The following is a 19930-nucleotide window of genomic DNA, read 5'->3' as shown; positions in this document are numbered from 1 at the left end:
TCATATAGATTTTAAACCACACACTTGTATTTATATTCTCGGGGTGGACATCCGCGCATTTTCACCACATGACAACCATCATAGTGAAAACAAAGGCTGAAAACTCTCAGAAAACGGTACTTTAGGATGGTTGTTGAGACTCCCCTGAACAGTGTAACAAGATTACCCCCTGCGCGTGTAACGCATACAAATTTGATTGTTCAGGATTACTTCAAAGTTGAGTTTCTGTTGTTTTCCCGATTTTTTCACCGGCCGTTCGCATGGCGAATCTATGAATTGTTGCGATGTAGTTCTGCCCCAGAGAATAGATTGTAAACCATACACTTGTATTCATATAGATTGTAAACCACACACTTACATGCTTATGGGCTGTAAACCACACTTGCATTCATATAGATTGTAAAGCACACACTTGTATTCATATGGGTTGTAAACCACATACTTGTATTCATATGTGTTGTAAACCACATACTTGTGCTCATATGGGTTGTAAACCACATACTTGTATTCATATGGGTTGTAAACCACATATTTGTATTCATATGGGTTGTAAACCACACACTTGCATTCATATAGATTGTAAAGCACACACTTGCATTCATATGGGTTGTAAACCATACACTTACATTCATATGGGTTGTAAACCACACTTGTATTCATTGATTGTAAACCACACACTTGTATTCATATAGCTTGTAAAACACACACTTACATTCATGTGGGTTGTAAACCACACTTGTATTCATAGATTGTAAACCATACACCTACGTTCATATGGGTTGTAAGCCACACTATTGTATTCATATAGATTGTAAAACACACTTACATTCATATGGGTTGTAAACCACACTTTTATTCATAGATTGTAAACCACACACTTGTAGTATTCACATAGATTGTAAACCGCATAATTGTATTCATATGGGTTGTAAACCACACACTTGTATTCATATGAATTGTAAACCACACACTTACATTGATATGGGTTGTAAACCACACTTGTATTCATAGATTGTAAACCACACACTTGCATTCATATATATTGTAAAACACACACTTGTATTCATAGATTGTAAACCACACATTGCATTCATATGGGTTGTAAACCACACACTTGTATTCATAGATTGTGAACCACACACTTGTATTCATATAGATTGTAAACCACACACTTACATTTATATGGGTTGTAAACCACATACTTCCATTCATATGGGTTGTAAACCACACTTCCATTCATATAGATTGTACAGCACACGCTTATATTCATATAGACTGTAAACCACGCACTTGCATTCATATAGGTTCTAAACCACACACTTGTATTTATATGGGTTGTAAACCACACACTTGTATTCATATGGGTTGTAAACCACACACTTGCATTCATATAGATTGTAAACCACACACTTGTATTCATATGGGTTGTAAACCACACTCTTGCATTCATATGGGTTGTAAACCACACACTTGTATCCATATGCGTTGTAAACCACACACTTGTATTCATATGGATTGTAAACCACACACTTGCATTCATATAGATTGTAAACCACACACTTACATATATATGGGTTGTAAACCACACTTGTATTCATAGATTGTAAACCACACACTTGAAGTATTCATATAGATTGTAAACCATACACTTACATTCATATGGGTTGTAAACCACACTTGTATTCATAGATTGTAAACCGCACACTTGTATTCATATAGATTGTAAAACACACACTTACATTCATGTGGGTTGTAATCCACACTTGTTATACATAGATTGTAAACCATACACCTACGTTCATATGGGTTGTAAACCACACTTGTATTCATAGATTGTAAACCACACACTTGTAGTATTCACATAGATTGTAAACCACATACTTGTATTCATATGGATTGTTAACCACACACATGTATTCATAGATTGTAAACCACACATAGCATTCATATGGGGTGTAAACCACACACTTGTATTCATAGACTGTAAACCACACACTTGTATTTATATAGATTGTAAACCACACACTTGTATTCATATAGATTGTAAATCACACACTTGCATTCATATAGGTTGTAAACCACACACTTGTATTTATATGGGTTGTATACCACACACTTGTATTCATATGGGTTGTAAACCACACACTTGCATTCATATAGATTGTAAACCACACACTTGTATTCATATGGGTTGTAAACCACACACTTGCATTCATATGGGTTGTAAACCACACACTTGTATTCATATGCGTTGTAAACCATACACTTGTATTCATATGGATTTTAAACCACACACTTGCATTCATATAGATTGTAAACCACACACTTACATTCATATGGGTTGTAAACCACACTTGTATTCATAGATTGTGAACCACACACTTGAAGTATTTATATAGATTGTAAACCATACACTTACATTCATATGGGTTGTAAACCACACTTGTATTCATTGATTGTAAACCACACACTTGTATTCATATAGCTTGTAAAACACACACTTACATTCATGTGGGTTGTAAACCACACTTGTATTCATAGATTGTAAACCATACACCTACGTTCATATGGGTTGTAAGCCACACACTTGTATTCATATAGATTGTAAAACACACTTACATTCATATGGGTTGTAAACCACACTTTTATTCATAGATTGTAAACCACACACTTGTAGTATTCACATAGATTGTAAACCACATACTTGTATTCATATGGATTGTTAACCACACACATGTATTCATATAGATTGTAAAACACACACTTACATTAATATGGATTGTAAAACACACATTTGTATTCATAGATTGTAAACCACACATTGCATTCATATGGGTTGTAAACCACACACTTGTATTCATAGATTGTGAACCAGTCACTTGTATTCATATAGATTGTAAACCACACACTTGTATTCATATGGGTTGTAAACCACACTTGTATTCATATAGATTGTAAACCACATACTTACATCCATATGGGTTGTAAACCACACTTATATTCATAGATTGTAAACCACACACTTGTATTCATATGGGTTGTAAACCACACACTTGTATTCATATAGATTGTAAAACACACACTTACATTCATATGGTTTGTAAACCACACTTGTATTCATAGATTGTAAACCACACACTTGTAGTATTCACATAGATTGTAAACCACATACTTGTATTCATATGGATTGTTAACCACACACATGTATTCATACAGATTGTAAAACACACACTTACATTCATATGGATTGTAAAACACACATTTGTATTCATAGATTGTAAACCACACATTGCATTCATATGGGTTGTAAACCACACACTTGTATTCATAGATTGTGAACCAGTCACTTGTATTCATATAGATTGTAAACCACACACTTGTATTCATATACATTGTAAACCACATACTTACATCCATATGGGTTGCAAACCACACTTATATTCATAGATTGTAAACCACACACTTGTATTCATATGGGTTGTAAACCACGCACTTGTATTCATATGGGTTGTAAACCACACTTGTATTCATAGATTGTAAACCACATACTTGTAGTATTCATATAGATTGTAAACCACATACTTGTATTCATATGGATTGTAAACCACACACATGTATTCATATAGATTGTAAAACACACACTTACATTCATATGTATTGTAAAACACACACTGCATTCATATGGGTTGTAAACCACACACTTGTATTCATAGACTGTGAACCACTCACTTGTATTCATATAGATTGTAAACCACACACTTACATTCATACGGGTTGTAAACCACACTTGTATTCATATAGATTGTAAACCACATACTTACATCCATATGGGTTGTAAACCACACTTATATTCATAGATTGTAAACCACACACTTGTATTCATATGGGATGTAAACCACACACTTGTATTCATATGGGTTGTAAACCACACACTTGTATTTATATGGTTGTAAACCACACACTTGTATTCATATAGATTGTAAACCACACACTTACATTCATATGGGTTGTAAACCACACACTTGAAGTATTCATATAGATTGTAAACCATACACCTACATTCATATGTGTTGTAAACCACACTTGTATTCAGATTGTAAACCACACACTTGTATTCATATAGATTGTAAAACACACTTACATTCATATGGGTTGTAAACCACACTTGTATTCATAGATTGTAAACCACACACTTGTAGTATTCACATAGATTGTAAACCACATACTTGTATTCATATGGATTGTTAACCACACACATGTATTCATATAGATTGTAAAACACACACTTACATTCATATGGATTGTAAAACACACACTTGTGTTCATAGATTGTAAACCACACATTGCATTCATATGGGTTGTAAACCACACTTGTATTCATAGATTGTGAACCAGTCACTTGTATTCATATAGATTGTAAACCACACACTTGTATTCATATAGATTGTAAACCACATACTTACATCCATATGGGTTGTAAACCACACTTATATTCATAGATTGTAAACCACACACTTGTATTCAAATGGGTTGTAAACCACACACTTGTATTCATATAGATTGTAAAACACACACATTTATATGGGTTGTAAATCACACTTGTATTCATAGACTGTAAACCACATACTTGTAGTATTCATATAGATTGTAAACCACATACTTGTATTCATATGGATTGTAAACCACACACATGTATTCATATAGATTGTAAAACACACACTTACATTCATATGTATTGTAAAACACACACTTGTATTCATAGATTGTGAACCAATCACTTGTATTCATATATATTGTAAACCACACACTTACATTCATATGGGTTGTAAACCACACTTGTATTCATATAGATTGTAAACCACATACTTACATTCATATGGGTTATAAACCACACTTGTATTCATAGATTGTAAACACACACTTGTATTCATATGGATTGTAAACTACACACTTGTATTCATATGGGTTGTAAACCACACACTTGCATTCATTTAGATTGTAAAACACACACTTGTATTCATAGATTGTAAACCACACACTTGTATTTATATAGATTGTAAACCACACACTCGTATTCATATAGATTGTAAACCACACACTTACATTCATATAGGTTGTAAACTACACTTGTATTCATGTGGGTTGTAAACCACACACTTGTATTCATATAGATTGTAAAACACACACATTCATATGGGTTGTAAAACACACACTTGTATTCATACATTGTAAACCACACACTTGCATTCATATGGGTTGTAAACCACACACTTGTATTCATAGATTGTAAACCACACACTTGTATTCATAGATTGTAAATCACACACATATTCATAGATTGTAAATCACACACTTGTATTCATATGGGTTGTAAAACACACACTTGTATTCATATGTATCACATATTCATATTCATGTTCTGTCAAGAAGACAGCATGCTGGTACTATTTACTATTTAATCTTAATGTTTTAAATAACACATCTAATTTATAATACATAAATATGTAATAACATTGGGAATGAACATGTCAATGCCTTTGATAAAAAAACTTGAAATTATATTTTTTTTAATATTAAATTAAAAAAAAAACAATTATCAAAAACTACTATGGCTTCTCTTGTACAAACATACCTTTTATTAACTTTTACCAATAGCATATTTAATTAGGTATATTAAAAATATGTTTGTATCTACTTCATCAGAAAATAAAAATTCCATAGTTGGTATCAAATATAAAAGTTAGCAAAAGAACCAGGAATGTGAACAATGTTGGTTGATGTGTGTGAACTACTGAACTCCAGTCAATCCACTATGTATAATACCAGTACCTCACTAAGTCATGGAAGCTATGATCCACTGATTTGTGGAGAATTAACATAATTTATACTTGGTATGCAATAAACTGAGTTCTCTAGCTCACATTATTACTTCTACACCCTAACATACTCCATCCACACCAGGTATAAAATGCGATCTAGAAGTCTAGAAAATATCTCAGGAAGTTTAGTAGAGCCTGATCTAGTCATACATCCACAGTGTGAGTGGCATTTCATATCATCTTGGACAAGCCAACTGTCTCCCTCCATCTACAGGAAGTGTCGCCCCAGTAATGAAGGATGCAGCATCAGATGCAAGAAATGCGATAGTATTAGCAACTTCTTCGGCGTAACCAACCCGACCAAGAGGATACAGTTCTTGTCGTTGTTCAATAAGCTATAAAAAAAAAGAGATGGACTTAACTCAAATTTTGAATTTGTATTGAAAGTGAGAAAGAATAAATATTTCAATTTTGTCTGATTAACATAATTAACACATATGAAAATTCTAATATTCTGGTTTGAATATGAAATTATTGTTAGTGTATTCCTAACCAATAAACAACAACAAAATATTAGTGATGTTATTTTCACAGAAATCATAATCACTTTAGATCAATACATTCCTGAACAATGTAAATTAATCTATGTGTTCATACGATAAAATAAAAATGTCAATCATGTTACACAAGTGAGTTTCATCATGCTTTCCTCAGCATGTTAATGCCACATGGTGAAGTAGAAAAGTGTGACATCAGCCCATGATAAAGTATATGATAATATGAGATCATTTCTATGTTAACAAATAATATTCATATGTATAATATTACAAATAGGACAGTACTAACCTGGTCGTATTCAGCATCACTTAAACCAAGGACTCTTTGATGTAAACCAGTTAAAGTTGTACCAGGGCTGAATTAAGGAATAAATATTAACATTGGAATAAATGTCTAGGAAAACGGTGTATTCCCAATTCCAGACTGAATTTCTTTGTGCTACATGATAACAATACTTTAAATACATGTAACTTTGCTACTTTGTAACTTATGTGGCAAAGGAATTGTATGATACAAATTGGCAACTGTAGCTGTCAATAATACAATATTTGATAAATTACTCACTTTACAGAATTCGCCCTCACTTTATTACCAGCCAGTTCTAGGGTGAAACAAAAAGTGCCACTTAATATCAAACTTTGGATGAATATATTATGCTATTCTATTCCTACTCTATATTATCCTATGTGATTTAGTGTTGTTCACTGTATTACATTGCATTGTTATGTAATAGCAATACATGTACATTGTATTGTTATGTAATGTATTACATGGTTATGTAATATATTGCACTGTACTGTATTGTTATTAATGTATTACACTGTATTGTTATGTAATGTATTACATTGTTATGTAATATATTGCACTGTGCTGTATTGTTATAAATGTATTACACTGTATTGTTATGTAATGTATTACATTGTTATGTAATATATTGCACTGTGCTATATTGTTATTAATGTATTACACTGTATTGCATTGTTTAGTTTACCATATTGTAATACACTGCATAAAATTGTTTTGTAACGTACACTAATATATTGTTATGTAACGTATTGCTATCTAATGTAATATACTGCATTTTATTCTTGTGTAATACATTGCACTTTATTGCATTTTTATGCATGTATTGTTATATAATGTATTACTGCATTTTATTGGTATGTAATGTATTGCACTGCATTGTTATGTTTTGTAATGTATTATACTGTATTATATTGTTATGCAAAGTATTACACTGAATTTATTGTTATGTCATAGTATACTGTGTTTTTATGTTATGTATTCCACTATTGTATTCTTATGTAATGTACTACACTGTATTGCATTATTTAGGTATTGTAATACACTGCATAAAATTGTTTTGTAACGTACACTAATATATTATTATGTATTGTATTGGTATGTAATGTATTACACTGTATTGCATTGCTATCTAATGTAATATACTGCATTTTATTCTTGTGTAATACATTGCACTTTATTGCATTTTTATGCATGTATTGTTATATAATGTATTACTGCATTTTATCGGTATGTAATGTATTGCACTGCATTGTTATGTTTTGTAATGTATTATACTGTATTATATTGTTATGCAAAGTATTACACTGAATTTATTGTTATGTCATAGTATACTGTGTTTTTATGTTATGTATTCCACTATTGTATTCTTATGTAATGTACTACACTGTATTGCATTATTTAGGTATTGTAATACACTGCATAAAATTGTTTTGTAACGTACACTAATATATTATTATGTATTGTATTGGTATGTAATGTATTACACTGTATTGCATTGCTATCTAATGTAATATGCTGCATTTTATGCTTATGTAATGCATTGCAATTTATTGCATTTTTATGTATGTATGTATTGTTATATATTGTATTATACTGTATTGTTGTATTATGTAATGCATTGCACTGTCTTTTAGTTTATGGTAAAATAAAATAAAAGATGATCACACAACAGTACAAAAACACTTTGAAACCCCATTACACTGTTAGTATTATATTGTTACGTTATGTAATGTTGGTAATCTAATCTAACTTACCCAGTGCTATACACCTGGTGAAATGATCGAGAGCCGCCTTAGACATACAGTATGCCAATGCAAATGGAAACTATAATAAATTTATATATATATTCTGAATAAACTTTGTAATGATGATAAACAAACTTAGTTAACATTCATCGTAAACTGACTATTTGTATAATAATATAATGAACTATGAAAAATATGTGCTTTGAATTAATGTTTACTAATCTCAAAATAATATTTGAAATGATGTGTATAATCTTCAAATCTATGAGTTTTTCTAATGAAATGGGAACAATAACCATGTTATGTGTAATTGAACAAACTCATATGACATATCGGTCAAAGTTCAAATACTGATATTTACATCTCTTGTGACTATTGTGTATGTTATACATGTGAAAGGTGTCAGAATACTTTTTCTACACTGTTTAATTTACAAAAAATGATAATATCAATGTAGACCACATCTTACCGCTCTAAGTCCGGTTAGACTGGATACATTCACAATGTTTCCATGTGATTTTATAAGATATGGTACAATCAGTGATGTAAGATGAAATATCGATCTGAAATAAAAAAAATAACTTAACATCAAATCTGAAAAATAAACCTGAGTCTGTGAACAATATTTGTGAGTGGATTTGTTAATTTACATATTGAATGATGTCATATACCTCACCTTACATTGACTTTCATCATGTTATCGTATGTTTCAAGTGACGTACTCTGTATATTGCCAGACCCATATATGGCAGCATTGTTTACCTGTGAAATAATGCAATAATTGTCAATGTGTAAGTAATTGTGTAGAATAGATAATACTAATTTATTTGCTCTATTAGATGTGTATCTGCAACAGAAGTGTATGTAAACAATTTAATTGCATTTCTTGTGAAGTGGATCATTCAAATATTACTTTTTTGGCACATACGCACCACTGACATATACAGCACATGTGCTATTAATATAGAAAATATGATACACCTAACACCGGCGCCTTTAAGACTTTGTAAACTTTTCATCTCATTGCCTGTAAATATTTGCAAAACCTAGGCTGAATGTTAAGCCACTATTTATAGTGTGGACCTTACTCTTTAGTTGCCCAAATACTGATTAGATTTATTGAATAAGCGTACATACACCACCAAATAACGAAAATGATAATTTCATTAAAGTATATTGCTCACAAGAATGTCTATCTGTCCATAATGTTTATTTGTCTGTTCTGCAATGCTTTCAACATAAAACTCATCAGTAAGGTCTCCCTTCAATGCGATAGGAACCTAATGAAGAAATAAGAATATTATTGTTAACATATAATATTTTAAACATACCTCTGTGTATACATAATACAATAATAATATCATCATTTTAATATAACACAGCAATCCACGTATAGATATCTTACTATTCCATTTTCTTTTTCACATCGCTTTCCAACTTCATCAAGGCTAGGGGCATGTTCGCCAACTAGCGATAATTTTGCACCTAGTTTGGCAAATAAAACACTTGTAGTTGCACCAATACCAGAACTTGACCCTGAAATTGAATTTAATAATTTATATAATAATAACTGATGACATTGAACTTCTGTTTTTTGACCAGGACAAGTTTGAATTTAGAAATGAATCAATCATCGTATTATCATTCCTGTCGTTCATTTGTCATATTTTGTTCGTTATTGTGGCTATGATTATTGATAACTCTCCATTCCAATACATGCGATTCATCTTCTGATAACAGTGTCAATTAGTCCAAGCCTAAACTGAATACATTAAATAAAGAAGGGTCATGTCGCGGCGCCAATCCATGACAAAAAGCCTCTGTTTGTGCTCCCTCTTTCATTATGGTGGTCTGAGCTGACCTTGTAACTATAAATTTTAAACTACATGTGTCACTATTCTTGTTCACACATGCTGACAAATGAAGATCTTGATTTAAAAATTTCTCGTCAATGGTCTGTTCTGTTCACTGTCGCCGCGGCCATCATGGGGGACAGTTTTTAACATGGAAACTTCTTGACACATATCTCATCTCAGGATTTAACTATCATGCCTAAATATCCTAAAATCTCCACATTCATAGCAGACTATACGCAGACAGAATTAAAAATCCGCTTTGGGGAAAAAAAAACAAAACAAAAAACGCAGACAGAATTATAAATTAGCATATATAATCACATAAGGTGTGGTCCTAATTTGATCTGAAACAAGTAGGCAGAGGTGAATAAACCTATCATTTCAACTCCATAGGGTGATATCCTGTTCAAATTTAAAGTAGGGCACTGGATGGCAGCATATGAACGCCATTCCAATATTTAATACAATAGAATACACACATTTTATAATACATGAACCAATCAGACATTGCAAGGCTCAACAAAAATGTTAAAGTTAAATTTTGCAAAGCTTCTGTGTGAATTAGGAAATGAATATTCCCAACAGCAATGGCATTAGAGGTTGGAATAATCAGCCAGGAGATATTCAGAGACAATATATAGCAAATTTGATCAAAATCTATTCCGATGTGAGATTTTGCTTACCAGGCTGAAGCAAATTAGCTACCTAATATGCACAGACATATTAAACTCTTTTATTTAATAACAAGTCAGTTTCAACAAGGCTAACAAAGTTTCAACAGTGCTGATTTTGACATTTGACCCAGGCAACACATACACACGTATGATACAACTTCTCCACACACAGGCTAAATTGTTCTGCGCATCTATAGTCTTTGATGAATACGCAGCGGACACAACGACTTGCCAATTTCAGTAGTGAACTTCAATACTGATCACACTAGAGTAATTTAGTGGTCGTGGTTTGGAAACGGTCAAAAAGCAGGAAACGGCGGACTGCGGACTGAACTTGAATTGGGGAGATGTATAGTTTGTAATGTTTGTACCTAGTCTGCCGATGTATTAATTGTGATGTAATATTTAAATTATGAAAAATGTTAGTCAAATGCAAATTGAAGTCCAGTATGGCAAAACAGCGTCCCTCAACACTATGAGGGACGGTGGGCAAAAGTCAGGTTATGAAAAGATGTTAACCAGCATAGCGCAGATCAGGCTCAGATTTGAATTGAAGCGCAAATCAGAGTGCCGACAAATAGAAAGGGTCAATCAGTGACGGTGTCCGAATCGGAAAGCAGATTTTAATACATACGTCGATCGAAGCGTCAATCAACCAGAGTATAATCACGCACCCGGGCCGTTACATAGATCGAGAGGAAATTGTGAATTGCCATAATTTTGCTTTTCCGCCTCATTTTCATTGGTGAAGAATAGACTGTACTGTATGTTATATTTTCGGAATAAACGTTCATTTTACTGTTAAATTGAACATTCTTTTCAGGTGACGTCACTGGTTCCATATAGCATGGAGGTAGAAAAGAGAAAATCTCTTTTCTACCTCCATGCATATAGTAAACAACAACCCCCGTGCCACTAGTGTATTATCTAGAACGTCGAGACAACTAAATAAATAAATAAACATTATGTCCACTGACTGCGATTCAACCCACCTACGCCAGTGACGACCGCTACTTTACCAGCAAGAGAAAGATGATTCGCGGCTGAAGGCATCGCGAATCATCAGCAGAACATCAGCGGACGACGGCAATGGTGCTTGGAAACTCTGACTGGAAACACACTACATAAACAACTAAATCCGGGATGTACATGCACAATATACCGCGTCACACATGTGTCTGTCCTTCGTTCACCCCAGTAGCCGGTCACCGTGTCGCGTCTTTATTTGTACAGAGGTCAACAGGTCATCAGTGATTATCAGCGGGATTGAGACAGCGCCCTCTTTTATAAAAGCGGGCAAATCTGTTTCTTTGGTAATAACATACATTTTCATAATTTTCAATATTTGAGTTGTGCGTATAACGGATATTAACTAATCAAAAAACAGGGAATAATCAGTGCATTTACAGAATATATCTGTCATTAATAAAAAATAATACAGGCTGTCTTTAATTTTATTTTATTTTAAAATTATTTATAGTTTTAAGCCGCATATATGGCTTATTCATACTAGTTGCTTTTAATCCAGGTATAAAAATAAACACTGTTTCCACAGTTATATGTCTTTTTGTGATAAAAGGGGATTATGGATTTTTGCAAAAGACACAACACCATGTTTTTCTTGTTTCAAGGTTACCACAAAAATCTTTTTGATTGGGCAAACCACTGACACTGTTAAAACTAGCCCTGCGTACATGTCTGTTGTCCCGAATCTGAATCTTTCAATCCAATTCTCGTATCTCGCCTGTGGAACATTTTCCATTTGGAATTACTTAAAAAATCAACCGTTGAACATTTTTGAAAAATCTGTTCAATAAAGCGTTCAACTATTTGGATTTTAGCACTATAAAAATGTTTGTGGTTGATCGAGTAATCGTTTAGATAAAGAGCACGACGTTCGATTTCACACCACGAAAACTGAGTTTATGACGTTATTTCCGAAATTATAGAAACCAAAATAATTTGCCTGACGTATTATTATATGGTAAATCAATGGTATTTTGTAAGGCAAGAAAATATATGCGTTATTTAATGCTTTATTTTGGGTGTTGGTATTTATAATGTCTGGTAAAATATCAGTCAGTTATTAATCTCAGTCATGAAGAGACAATTTAAATCTATTTATACAAAATATAATTACATACTACACACTTTTAGTAAATGTTTAAAATCGGGTAAATGTATACATGTTATAGCATTTTCCATGATTAGTGTTGGTTGATTGTTTGGTATAAATATAGTGCAATGCCTCGAAGGTAGCATTTAGTAAATGGCACCGACTGAACGCGTTATTCTGTATCCTCAACCACGCCCCCAACGGCAGTAATAATTTGAGGCTTGAATAAGGATAATCTCAATTGTGTAAGTAGAAATATTTAAAAATGTTCAACTTTGACTGTATAATATTAGGTAATGACTATGTGTCAGTGACAATGGTTTACGTATATGATAAAACCCAAGTACTCGGACTATATACAAAGTCCGACCCAATACACAATGTTGAGGCCGCAGACCGACGGAGACATTTCATTACGAGGACTTAATATCATTACAAATCCGAGTACGACAGCATTGCCTGACTTAAAACCGATCGTCCAAACCATCTTGGAAAAATTCTCATTATTTTAGTGAATCCTGTCAACTACTCGGTCATGTCCCAATTTTTAAAATCCAATATGCAATAAAAGTCTTTGAACATACGCATGTGCATGAGCGTCGACTTTTCAGAATTTGTAATCATTGTTCTGATACTATTCGCATAGTAGGTGTACCATACAAATTAGATCTAAATAATTATCAAATTATAATTATCATGTCACGTGATTTATATAAAATCCCTAGAACACTTCATGAATACTGATATATTTGAGTTGAGTAAACATGCAACGTATATATTATAAAATCCATCATTCTGAGTGGATTTTAATATTTAACCGTGACCTTGATTTTACTTTATCAATCTAGTTGCTGTAGATAGCACAGAGCAATCGAATATATGCAATGTTTTATTAGCTGCATATTAGTTTGTATATTGTATTCTTTCATTGTGTGTCTCTGGGACCAACATTCCTGAAATAAAGGACTAATAATCCGAACGATACATAAGATATACACTTTCAACGGACGATCGGTACCATTTGGTGGCCATGCACACCCACAACAAGCTAGTGTATGAATTCGTGATCACACGTACAATACAACGTTTCGATGTGTTCATACAGTGAATGGCGTTCACACTGCTGATGACGTTCAGCCTGTACGTGTTGGCCTCGTATCAGCGTTTTGTTTTGAATGCTAACCATTTGCAGATTTCGAATTAAAAGAACTTAAACCATAGCCATTAACAGTTGTTCATAATCACGTTATGTAATTATTTCTTATATCTCAATATACTGCGATTCCCTACCACAGTTCCACGATTCCCATATCCCGATTAGTCGTCAACGCTATTGACATCGAGGTCTTTATTAGTTAAAGTTGAAAAATGGAAATACATTAACAAACACTTGCACGAATCAAGTCTCCGCTAAGTAAAAATGACTACACATATTATATCACTTCAATACATTTTAACTGTGCTATTTCGGTACACCTTCCTTTGTGCGGTGTCGAAATGTGCTTTAACATACTATCAAAACAGTAACGATGTGACAGTTTATCAACGAGTTCAAAAGTTATAGTACCTTCTCTCCGGGATATGCCGGAACTTGAGTGTCGATTTAAAAATGTTGCGGTTGACGGAACGTCTGTCAATGCAACTGTAGACTGTTTTGATAAGTGAATTACATTGAATGCCAATCCTTCAATTCTGAAACCCTTCGCTTAGGAAAATTATATGATGAAATATTTACAAAATGTACCCAGACATATTTCAGTGAAGTGCCATATGCGGGATAGTTATTATGAGACACATCATTTATCATCGTGTATTTGAGAGAGGGCCTGGATAAAGGATATGCTATTGGTAATGTCTTGTTCAATATGAGTGGACTTAACACGTGTACGTAGACTCAATGATAATGGTATAAATATCACGAATACGTATACGTTGTCTCAATGATAATGGTATAAATATCACGAATACGTAAGGGATTGGTCAGTTACATCGGTCTAGGGGGTCGGTGGATCAGTAGGGGGGGGGTTACCCTGTTTTTGATTGTATGAATAGGGGGGGGGTCACCCTGTTTTTGATATCATGTATAGGGGGTCACCATGTTTGCCAGAATTCACACACGTGCTCATGCATATATTTTTTAAAATTTTATTTCAGAACAAACGATAAAAAAGTTAATTGTACAAATGTGTTCTTAATAATAACTATTACCTATATTACCTATAAATTTGTTGATGCAAAAAATGTTATAGGCTAAATATTTTGAGGTTAAAATTGCCAACAAACTAACAGATTATGCAATGCGGCTAGAACCCCAATTATACAGTTAAGTTTTAAACACATCCCAAGTCCATGTGCTGCTGGTATCATATTATTTTATTTAAAGTCTGAAGTCACCATTGTATAAGATATTTACTGGATTTATCCAATTATAACAGCAGACGGAAAGAAGACAACACAGCAATTAGTACAAAAAGCAGTGACAGCTTTTGTTCAGAAAATCAAATTTGTGAAAATACTGATATATAAATTAAAATAAATGATGAAAAAATAAATAAATAGTTTTTTTTTGTTTTTTTAACTTTTAAATATGCATATTTTGCTCTGTAAAATACCAAAACCCAACACAAATTTAAGCAAAAAACAAAATTTCCTTTGTTTTCATGAGCCCAGACTGTGCTTCGGGTGTAAAGCTTTCCTGGTCTATAAGATATGAAAGATATTTTAAATCCAACTTAGTTTTCAAAGAGTTCAAACCACCTAGATTCAAATCCTCTTTTCCTATCTTATAAGGGCGTTTATCGAGTAAGTACTCCACAGCTTTGCTTTTATTTACTATCTTTAGCTGCATAGATTTCCCTCCTTCCTGCAGCCTTTTCTGTAGTCGTTTTTTGGCTTTATGCTTCCCCTCCCCTCCTAAGGTCTATTCAATGAAAACGCTAAAAATTATGTCAAAATTATGGCAAACCATGATATTTTCAATTCACATATAATCATATAATCGTTCAATATGAGTGGACTTAACACGTGTACGTAGACTCAATGATAATGGTATAAATATCACGAATACGTATACGTTGTCTCAATGATAATGGTATAAATATCACGAATACGTAAGGGATTGGTCAGTTACATCGGTCTAGGGGGTCGGTGGATCAGTAGGGGGGGGGGTTACCCTGTTTTTGATTGTATGAATAGGGGGGGTCACCCTGTTTTTGATATCATGTATAGGGGGTCACCATGTTTGCCAGAATTCACACACGTGCTCATGCATATATTTTTTAAAATTTTATTTCAGAACAAACGATAAAAAAGTTAATTGTACAAATGTGTTCTTAATAATAACTATTACCTATATTACCTATAAATTTGTTGATGCAAAAAATGTTATAGGCTAAATATTTTGAGGTTAAAATTGCCAACAAACTAACAGATTATGCAATGCGGCTAGAACCCCAATTATACAGTTAAGTTTTAAACACATCCCAAGTCCATGTGCTGCTGGTATCATATTATTTTATTTAAAGTCTGAAGTCACCATTGTATAAGATATTTACTGGATTTATCCAATTATAACAGCAGACGGAAAGAAGACAACACAGCAATTAGTACAAAAAGCAGTGACAGCTTTTGTTCAGAAAATCAAATTTGTGAAAATACTGATATATAAATTAAAATAAATGATGAAAAAATAAATAAATAGTTTTTTTTGTTTTTTTAACTTTTAAATATGCATATTTTGCTCTGTAAAATACCAAAACCCAACACAAATTTAAGCAAAAAACAAAATTTCCTTTGTTTTCATGAGCCCAGACTGTGCTTCGGGTGTAAAGCTTTCCTGGTCTATAAGATATGAAAGATATTTTAAATCCAACTTAGTTTTCAAAGAGTTCAAACCACCTAGATTCAAATCCTCTTTTCCTATCTTATAAGGGCGTTTATCGAGTAAGTACTCCACAGCTTTGCTTTTATTTACTATCTTTAGCTGCATAGATTTCCCTCCTTCCTGCAGCCTTTTCTGTAGTCGTTTTTTGGCTTTATGCTTCCCCTCCCCTCCTAAGGTCTATTCAATGAAAACGCTAAAAATTATGTCAAAATTATGGCAAACCATGATATTTTCAATGCACATATAATCATATAATACATTTTGTAATCATGTCAGAGCCAAAACTGTTAATGTTTCTTTGTTTTTTAGGAGGAGTAGCATGTTTTAAAATATAATGTTTGGGGGGGGGGTCACCCACTTTTTTTGATGGGGGGTGGGTCAACTGAGATTTACAGCTGGCAAAATGGAATCTGCCGACCCCCCTAGGCTGAAGTAACTGACCAATCCCTAAACGTTGTCTCAATAATAATGATATAAATATCACGAACACGTGTACGTTGTCTCGATGATAATGGTATAAATATCACGAATACGTATACGTTGTCTTAATGATAATGGTATAAATATCACGAACACGTGTACGTTGTCTCAATGATAATGGTATAAATATCACGAACACGTATACGTTGTCTTAATGATAATAGTATAAATATCACGAACACGTGTACGTTGTCTCAATGATAATAGTATAAATATCACGAATATTGTACTTATACGTTATCTTAAAGATAATGGTATAAATATCACGAATACGTATACGTTGTCTCAATGATAATGGTATAAATATCACGAACACGTGTACGTTGTCTCGATGATAATGGTATAAATATCACGAACACGTATACGTTGTCTTAATGATAATAGTATAAATATCACGAACACGTGTACGTTGTCTCAATGATAATAGTATAAATATCACGAATATTGTACTTATACGTTATCTTAATGATAATGGTATAAATATCACGAATACGTATACGTTGTCTCAATGATAATAGTATAAATATCACGAATACGTATACGTTGTCTCAATGATAATGGTATAAATATCACGAATACGTGTACAATGTCTTAATGATAATGGTATAAATATCACGAATACGTATACGTTGTCTCAATGATAATGGTATAAATATCACGAATATGTATACGTTGTCTCCATGATAATAGTATAGATATCACGAATATGTATACGTTGTCTTAATGATAATAGTATAAATATCACGAATACGTATACGTTGTCTCAATGATAATAGTATAAATATCACGAATATGTATACGTTGTCTCAATGATAATAGTATAAATATCACGAATATGTATACGTTGTCTCAATGATAATGGTATAAATATCACGAATACGTGTACGTTGTCTCAATGATAATAGTATAAATATAACGAATACGTGTACGTTGTCTTAATGATAATAGTATAAATATCACGAATACGTATACGTTGTCTTAATGATAATAGTATAAATATCACGAATACGTGTACGTTGTCTCAATGATAATGGTATAAATATCATGAATACGTGTACGTTGTCTCAATGATAATAGTATAAATATCACGAATACGTATACGTTGTCTCAATGATAATGGTATAAATATCACGAATACGTGTACGTTGTCTCAATGATAATAGTATAAATATCACGAATACGTGTACGTTGTCTTAATGATAATGGTATAAATATCACGAATACGTATACGTTGTCTTAATGATAATGGTATAAATATCACGAATACGTGTATGTTGTCTTAATGATAATAGTATAAATATCACGAATACGTATACGTTGTCTTAATGATAATAGTATAAATATCACGAATACGTGTACGTTGTCTCAATGATAATGGTATAAATATCACGAATACGTGTACGTTGTCTCAATGATAATAGTATAAATATCACGAATACGTATACGTTGTCTCAATGATAATGGTATAAATATCACGAATACGTGTACGTTGTCTCAATGATAATAGTATAAATATCACGAATACGTGTACGTTGTCTTAATGATAATAGTATAAATATCACGAATACGTATACGTTGTCTTAATGATAATGGTATAAATATCACGAATACGTGTACGTTGTCTTAATGATAATAGTATAAATATCACGAATACGTGTACGTTGTCTCAATGATAATAGTATAAATATCACGAATACGTGTACGTTGTCTTAATGATAATAGTATAAATATCACGAATACGTGTACGTTGTCTCAGTGATAATAGTATAAATATCACGAATATGTATACGTTGTCTTAATGATAATAGTATAAATATCACGAATACGTATACGTTGTCTTAATGATAATGGTATAAATATCACAAATACGTATACGTTGTCTCAATGATAATGGTATAAATATCACGAATACGTATACGTTGTCTTAATGATAATGGTATAAATATCACGAATACGTGTACGTTGTCTCAATGATAATAGTATAAATATCACGAATATGTATACGTTGTCTTAATGATAATAGTATAAATATCACGAATACGTATACGTTGTCTCAATGATAATAGTATAAATATCACGAATATGTATACGTTGTCTTAATGATAATAGTATAAATATCACGAATACGTATACGTTGTCTCAATGATAATAGTATAAATATCACGAATACGTATACGTTGTCTTAATGATAATGGTATAAATATCACGAATACGTGTACGTTGTTTCAATGATAATGGTATAAATATCACGAATACGTATACGTTGTCTCAATGATAATGGTATAAATATCACGAATACGTATACGTTGTCTCAATGATAATGGTATAAATATCACGAATACGTGTACGTTGTCTCAATGATAATGGTATAAATATCACGAATACGTGTACATTGTCTCAATGATAATGGTATAAATATCACGAATACGTATACGTTGTCTCAATGATAATGGTATAAATATCACGAATACGTATACGTTGTCTCAATGATAA

At 32.5% G+C, this 19930-nt stretch overlaps 1 protein-coding gene across 1 annotated transcript; it reads right to left on the bottom strand.

The window, feature by feature from the left end:
- Nucleotides 1-5442: 5442 nt before the first annotated feature.
- Nucleotides 5443-12194, bottom strand: LOC100373813 (uncharacterized). Its single transcript, XM_002735271.4, has 9 exons — nucleotides 11951-12194; nucleotides 9834-9964; nucleotides 9613-9708; nucleotides 9105-9190; nucleotides 8898-8991; nucleotides 8438-8507; nucleotides 6942-6978; nucleotides 6666-6732; nucleotides 5443-6214 (listed from the first exon to the last, which is right to left on the bottom strand). Exons 1-9 carry the CDS (start codon nucleotides 12009-12011, stop codon nucleotides 6056-6058), a joined length of 801 nt encoding a protein of 266 aa, XP_002735317.1. The 5' UTR covers nucleotides 12012-12194; the 3' UTR covers nucleotides 5443-6055.
- Nucleotides 12195-19930: the final 7736 nt, after the last annotated feature.

Source organism: Saccoglossus kowalevskii, chromosome 11 (assembly GCF_978046115.1).
Source record: "Saccoglossus kowalevskii chromosome 11, keSacKowa6.1, whole genome shotgun sequence".
NCBI lineage: Eukaryota > Metazoa > Hemichordata > Enteropneusta > Harrimaniidae > Saccoglossus > Saccoglossus kowalevskii.
The sequence above is the reverse complement of the archived record's forward strand: the minus strand, read 5'-3'. Positions and strand labels throughout refer to the sequence as shown.

Bases quoted from the DNA above. Each gene is read 5' to 3' on its own strand.
- LOC100373813 (XM_002735271.4), bottom strand. From the start codon at position 12,011: ATGCCTTCAGCCGCGAATCATCTTTCTCTTGCTGGTAAAGTAGCGGTC. The intron at 9,191-9,612 runs GTGAGCAATATA...ATTATTTCACAG, and splicing joins ATGGACAGATAGACATTCTT to GTAAACAATGCTGCCATATA. The intron at 6,733-6,941 runs GTGAGTAATTTA...TCCTTAATTCAG, and splicing joins GTGAGGGCGAATTCTGTAAA to CCCTGGTACAACTTTAACTG.